The sequence below is a fragment of the Sardina pilchardus genome, chromosome 3 (assembly GCF_963854185.1).
Source record: "Sardina pilchardus chromosome 3, fSarPil1.1, whole genome shotgun sequence".
NCBI classification, from domain to species: Eukaryota; Metazoa; Chordata; class Actinopteri; order Clupeiformes; family Clupeidae; genus Sardina; species Sardina pilchardus.
The window spans coordinates 18642093-18649781 of record NC_084996.1 but is presented as its reverse complement, the minus strand read 5'-3'; the positions used below and the strand labels follow the sequence as shown (position 1 = coordinate 18649781).

The 7689-nt window shown below is 47.3% G+C and overlaps 1 protein-coding gene across 2 annotated transcripts in view; it reads left to right on the top strand.

The window, feature by feature from the left end:
• Positions 1-212: 212 nt before the first annotated feature.
• Positions 213-7689, top strand: part of rab40b (RAB40B, member RAS oncogene family) — a 20995-nt gene continuing 13518 nt past the window's right edge. Inside the window, exons 1-2 of one of the 2 annotated variants that reach the window (XM_062531161.1) lie at positions 213-648; positions 846-1113. In XM_062531161.1, coding sequence (XP_062387145.1) covers positions 942-1113 — 172 coding nt within the window. In that variant the 5' untranslated portion in view covers positions 213-648; positions 846-941. Of the gene's footprint in view, positions 1114-7689 lie in introns of both variants that reach the window. The other variant, XM_062531160.1, reaches the window with a different exon arrangement.

Sequence of the window (7689 nt, the reverse complement as noted above, 5' to 3'; positions counted from 1 at the left end):
TGGACTGCATAACACACTACGTCATCCTTTAGAAAACAACAACAAACCGGACCACGTTGCTCTCAGTCAAGATCCGCTAAACGTACAGACCCGGACTGACCTACAGTCAGTGTAACTCTCCCTGACGTTAACCACATTTACCGCCGCAAAGAAAAGGGGGCCGTTCCGCGGTCAGCGCCTCGAGTTGGCAGCGAGCTGTCAACTCCGTAAACCACACCTTCCCGCCGTCTTTTGCCGAATGGCCACGCGCGGTTGCAGACGGACATCCCCAGCGGCGATTCGGGAGACGGAGCTGCCCTAGCAACCCCGCGCGGAGCCAACCCGCGGACGGATGCACCCACGAGGCGGGGAGGGGGTAGGATGAGATAAGGGTGGCGAGGGAGGTGTCGAGAAGAGAGAGAGAGAGGAGTCGCAGGAAGTCTGTCGAACGGCACAGCGTGGCCCTCGCAAAATCACAACAAATGCATCGGTGGGCTCAGTGGGATTTTGGGAAGGCTTCCGTGGTGCGTAATTGCGCTTCTCCATACTGGTGGCCGTGACATCCCACGTCTTTGTATGGTGTCACTGCGAGCGAGCTCAGTTCCTGGAATCCGCACCGCGCGCACCGTATAGAGGCTGTCATCTGAGCGTACGGGGACATCAAAGAGGGTATTTTTAATCTCATGTGATGAAGCAGACTTGTGTGAAAGATGCATAGTTGAGCCCACTCCCGGTGCTGCCTTAGGCTTCCGCTAATTCAGTGGGAATCGGCATCGTTGTTCAGCCTCGTCTTTGTGTGTGTACAGTATGTGTGTGTTGAGGTTCCTCCGCGGATGAGGTAGAATCGTTTGTCTCTTGTTTATCAGGGCTGCTTGATCGATAACATCATAACAGCAGCCATGAATGCCAGGACTGTGCCGCAGACTTGAGTGCTGGGATCAGACTAGGAAGGGAGCATCAGAATGGGACATCGCAGCGAGGCATCTCTCAGGATGAACCACCGATCGAGCCCGACTAAGACATACGACTTTCTGCTCAAATTCCTGCTGGTCGGAGACAGCGACGTGGGGAAGGGGGAGATCTTGTCGAGCCTTCAGGACGGAGCAAGAGAGTCTCCGTACGGATACAACATGGGTGAGTCATCGCCATCGACATGCATTACAGGCTAGTTTATCAGGCTACGCTTTCGAGTGATGGTCGGGTTCCTCATCCACACCACACGCCTCTGTGGGATTCAATCAATACAGCAACAAGTTCCAGTTTACAGAAAAAGCAAGCAAGTTAACTGGCATCCCCGGCTGCCAGCTAACCCATTTTTTTGTTTGGTGATTTGGTTTCTCAAAGCTTCACATAACAATGGGGTGATTTCATGGCGTTTGATCTGTTTATGAAACGCACCTGCATGTAACCTGGCACCAGGGATTTGGAGGCGCTTTGCCGTGCTCTAGTGCAGCGTCAGGCAAACTAGATGGTTCTTCAGTGTGGTTCAGTGGTTACAGGTGTCAACTCCACAGGAAACTTGTGTAATGCTGTCCGTCTTTGTGAAAACATTCAGAGATGAATTTGTTGATATAAGCAATACTCTCTTTGCTATGCCATCGTAGGCTACAATAAAACGTTAGATTAATTGGTTAGGTTCATTGATAAACAAGCCTGAAACTCAAATACTATGAAAGACAACATAAATATCACCCGTGTCAACTTGAGGCAGACAGCAACCAGTTTCTGGTATTGATTACAGAGTACTGGGACTGCTTTTAGTAATCATGGGAGGCCAAAGCAAATCATTATAACCGCGGGCCAGTAGCCAGACTGGCCCCAGGACTGCAGTAATCACATAATAGTTTCATGATGAAATATATTCCATGTCTGAGTTGCATAAACCTCCCTGTGAGGTGCAGAGGAACTTCCCCGCTCTGCGCTGTAAGTAAGTAAGTATGTAAGTAAGTAAGCCAGTGGAGTATTTATAGGACGAGTGTCTGTGGACTACTCAGCACTGGACAGGGCAGGGCCTGGTGGACGGGGTCAGGAAGACAGTCACAGGTCAGACGTCAGAGGTCAGAGTTGACCTGGTTAGTGGCGTATAGGGGTTCAGACTCGGGTCAAACAGATGGGCCCTGGTGTTGAAGAGGGACTCTACTGAATCAATCTATTGGATCGATAAAGTACTGTATCTATCTATCGGTATATCTATCTATCCATCTATTCTATATATAAATCTATCTATCTATTTATTTATCTATACTGTATCTACGGCTGTTCTAGTTCTATTATGTCCACCCCACACTGATGCACCCACCCCTCCTCCTTATGTATTATCTGTTTTTGTTTTTCTCTTACGGTCTCATGTTCTGTCCATACTGACCAACTGTTCCCATTCAGTCATGCTAATAAAGCAACTTTGAGTTTGAATTTTAATTTGACTCAATCAGAGAAGAGAAGGACTCCTGGCCGTACCCTCCTATAGCCACACGTACAGTATATTCAGCTCAGTTCGAGTGGCCCTGGTGTTTGAAAGGGCTCCAGTCAGAGAAGGGTTCCTGGTTGATATGGCCCAGATCTGGCCCTGGTCTGGCTGTGATCTGGCGGGTTTGACTAACGTGGCACAGATCAGGCCTTGAGCTTATTCTGATCTGACTCTGACTGATCTGGACCTGGGGTGTGTTTCCCAAAACCATAGCTGCTAACCTGTTAGCAACTTAGTTGGTTGGCAATGGGAAGTTGCATTGCAACCAACAAAGTTGCTAGCTTAGTTACATTCATACATTGCTTCATTGATACAATGATTCAGCTAACTTATTTAGCAACTGTGGTTTTGGGAAACGAGCCCCCGGCTCACAGTTGGCCTTCATCTGGCCCAGATCCGGTGTGAGTCCGCCTGACCAGGTCTCCTCTGATGATGCCCAGAGCCATAGAAAGAGAGAATTGTGGCACTCTGTTTTATCTACCGCTCTGATGATGCCCTCCTTCCTTACAGAAGCCCGCAACAATTGACCTTTCGCCAAGACTAAGAGTTTGATTGACATGCAGTCTGTGACCAATCATAAGGCTGCTTGATGGGTGTGTACCAACTGTAACTAAGGGCCCAGGACTTTGCAAAAGCTCAATTACATTAGCCACTGGACTGGTGCCCGTATTGAGCAGACTCTGTCCCAAGCACACCATCATATTTGAGGCCCGGTAGACTTCTTGGTGGTCCCCTAAATCATTATAGAAATCCTTCACTCCAAAAAAGCTGTTGAGGTACCGCTTCCATTTCCCTCTGTTTATTACTGTATTATAGGGAGGTTACACCCGGGCACAAAGCTAAAACATTCCATTCACGTAGCGAAACATCATTTTAGAATTTAGAATGATTTTTTGGAATGTCTTCTATCATCAAAGATCCTTGATTAGCCTACTATTAAGCGTACTCTGGTCTGCATGAAGGGGGACCAACCCCCTTGCAATAATAGAATGCGGAAGTTGTCGAACGTTTGGGGGCCTCTGGCTCCGCTCTAACCCTCTCTGCTATCATGCCTGCATGGTGTAGCCAGTTCCATTGATTACAGTGGATGAGTGGAAGCTAATTGTTGCAGCAGACGTTCCGATAACAGAACGATTCAGTTACGTATGCGGTGTGTCCTGTGGCCTGTCACTGCAGCCTGTGGCATGGTGCAGTACATAGTGAGCTGTGCTATGGGATCTTTCCAAACTGGCTTGTCCTAGTGTGACCTCTCAGCCTTATGCGCTCAGACTGAGGCCTGGATCCAGTGTCCAGTATGTAGTAGCTCTTTACTAGAGTCCTGAGTGAAACACACACACACACACACACACACACACACACACACACACACACACACACACACACACACACACACACACACACACACACACATGCACACGCACGCACACACACACATCCATAAATCACTCACACATGGATTACACATGGAACACACACTCACACAAACAGAACACCAGAGATCTAGTTTCCATAGCCACTGCACACCCCGTTGTATAAAGGTCAGCTGTCATGGGCAACCTGTTGTGCGAGGGTCAAAGTGCATTAGCAAGGGTTGTTTAGGGAAGACCTGAATATAGCTCATCACCCATGTGATGACCAAATGCCCACTCCCCTAACTGCCAAAGAGGTGATAGTTTACATTTTCAAAATTACATTAACATTTAGAAAACGCTGATGTTCAGTATGACTGCCAGTCCAGTGTGTGTGTGTGTGTGTGTGTGTGTGTGTGTGTTTGTGTGTTTGTGTGTGTGTCTGTGTGTGTGTGCCAGTCCAGTACAGATATACATCAGGGCGCTATCAGGGCCATATCAGGGCTGTATCAGGGCTGTATCAGGGCCGTATCAGGGCCATATCAGGGCAGGGCTGTATCAGGGCCACATCAGAGCCATATCAGGGCCGTATAAAGGCCACAACAGTGCCATATAAGGGCCATATCATGGCCACACATCATAGCCACATCAGGGTCGTATAAGGGCCATAACAGTGCCGTATCAGGGCCACATCTGACACAGTGTTAGCTGCTGTCTGGGCTCCAGCTGGCGGTGGCACAGACAGCAGATGAAGCCCCATCAGCATCCCACTCCGTCACACACGCTGGGGAGCTGGGACACTGACACTGGCTGCTGTGAGAATGAATCAGAAGAGTGTGTGGCATGTGCAGGAACTGGGAGCGCACGTGTGTCCGTGTGTGTGTGTGTGTGTGTGTGTGTGTGTACACTACGTGTTGAACAGTGTGTTTCTTGTGTGTATGCTGTTGACATGAATGTGTAGGCTATGTGTTAGTATTAGACTTGTGTTTGTGTGTGTGTGTGTGTGTGTGTGTGTGTGTGTGTTTACTGGTGAGTGTATTTTCCCATCATTAAACAGTCAGCTCTGTGTGTGATCTATGTATGAGTGAAGTCATGTGAGGTGTGTGTGTGTGTATGTATGTGTATGAAATGTGGACATAACTGTATTTGAGCTAATGCTTGTGCTCTTAAGTGTGTGTGTGTGTGTGTGTGTGTGAGAGAGAGAGAGAGAGAGTGTGTGGTGTATATTTGTGTGAGTGTGTGTGTATGTGTATCTGCATTTGTTTGTGTGTGTGTGTGTGCGTGTCTGTGTCTGTCTGCCTGTGTGTGTGTGTGTGTGTGTGAGAGAGAGAGAGAGTGTGAGTGTGTGTGTGTGTGTGTGTGTGTGTGAGAGAGAGAGAGAGAGAGAGAGAGAGAGAGAGAGAGAGAGAGAGAGAGTGTGTGTATGTGTGTGTGGTGTGTGTGTGTGTGTGTGGCCTCTCCTGTAGCGTAAGCCCTCTCCTCAGGCAGTACTCTCCTAAAAAGGAGCCGAGGCGCGCAGCAGGCAGCCACTCAGGGGTGCCGTGTTGTGCTGTGCTGGAGCTGCAGCAGATGTGATTGGCTCTTACGTAAGGGGCTCAATATTACATGTGTTTGGAAATGCCATCAAAGCAGGCAGGTAAACAAGTCATGAGAGCGCGCTCTGGCTGGCCAGGACATTCCTTACCGATCAGCTGAAGAGCTATAAATAAAGGAAAGTGTGTGTGTGTGTGTGTGTGTGTTTGTGTGTGTGTGTGTGTGTTAGTATTGGGGATGTGCATGCAGAATGTGCCATGACCTCCTGGGCACAAATATGTTGTTTTTCCCACTTTCTAGCACACACACACACACACACACATCACACACACATACACACACACACACACACACTAGGGATGCAACGGTTTTCAATAATTTATTGAACCGTTCGGTTTGGCCTGTTCGGTTCAATAGACTCACCTAAACCGCAATATTTCGGTATACGCGACATTAAACTTTTTATTCAATACAAGGTTATTGCGCGCGCGTAGCCTGGGAGCGATAGAGAGGAGTGCTTAGGACCCGGGGGATGCGTTTTCTCTGACTGTTCAGCTTGCCTCTCGTCAACCTTGCAACAACCAATCAGAATTTTACTGAATTTCCCAAGAGCCAATAAGCGCGTTGAAATGCAAATGAAGGAGTCATGTGAGAAGAAACAAACTTTACCGGCGGCTGCATGATCATGGCGACATTTGAAGTAGCCCACGAACAAGGCAAAAAGACCGTTAGTAAACAAAGCACAGTGTGCATTGCAAGCACTGCTTCACAACGATCACCTAATAAAGGTAACACATCCAACATGTCGGCCCACTTGCGCCTTCATCACCCGGCTGTAACCTTAAGTGGAGCAGCACGGAGAGTTAGTTTGCCACCGAAAACCCAACCATCCATTGCTGCAGCCTTTCGACAACAATATTCCTATAATTCCCAAAGACATAACGAATACGACGGCGTATTAGGGCCACGTATATATACTTTGTAAAGACGCAAATTTGCCACTTTAGAAGGTCGAAAATTTGCCACATTATAAAGTCTGTGTGTAACGGTGTAACCGGTGCCCTGCGTTGATTGCTCGCTAGAGTAGCCTATAAGCGTGACGCCGACACAGCTGAGTGTATTCTCTTTTTGATAGTTTACTGGAAAATATTGTTGGGATGGGAGGTTATAGGAGATGGGGAGGCTGACATGTCATTCCAAACTCGGGTCATTTATTTTCCTGACGTTGTACATGCTAGGCTACGGGCAGCGGGAGGTGTCCACTCGAAAAACAATAAACTCACTGCTAAATCAGTCAATCGCTCGTCCACTCGTCAATCACACAACTCTCTCGCACACACACGCACACACACACACACACGACAGGAGACACAGGGGAAACAGACACTTTGTGAAGTGCCAAATTTGCCACTTTCTTCTCGGAATATTGCCCCCCCCCCTGACAACAGGTTGCAATAATGTTCATTTCATTGTTCTAATATTTTTAATGCTGCACTGCACTTTTGTCTATGTTTACATTTTTTACGTTCATAAAAGAGGACAGGGCAGGCACTCCCAAATCAAATATCCATTTGAAACTACACATAATACTACCTCACCAATTATTTTGAGAAGATTTTCAGAATTGTTCACTACTTTTTTGAGGGTGTATAACAGTTAAGTATTTTCTTTAAATGTGTGAAGAACAGTGAGTTTATTAAATAAATAACTACACATTACTTTATGCTGCACTGCACTATGGATAACATTGCCTGTTTATGACAGAAGGCAATGATGGTGTTCTTTTCTTTTAATACATTTTTGTGATTCTGCTTCATCTGTGTCAGGCTATGCATTTAATATTTTCTCTGCAAGTGTAAGTAGAAGCACATTGTTGAAATAGAAAAGGCAAATATAGCCTCCTGTATGCTAGAGGCAAGATAATATTGATATATTGAAACCGAACCGTTACCGTGGCCCAAAAAACGTGATACAAACCGAACCGTGGCAAAACTGTACCGTTGCATCCCTAACACACACAGACACAGACACACGCATACAGATACACACACACACACACACACACACACAGACACAGACACATGCATACAGATACACACACAGAGACACACAGACACAGACACACACAAATCCACACACACACACACACACACACACACACAGACACACACACACACACACACACACACACACACACACACACACACACACACAATCACACACACACACACAGGTGCATGCACTGCACACCTACACACACACTGCCCATGACCAGTGTCCAGGGATGACCTTATAGGGGACAGCACCACCAGCACCAGTGCTTGTAGTGTGCAGGTACAGTATGTGCCCCTTAATGGAGTC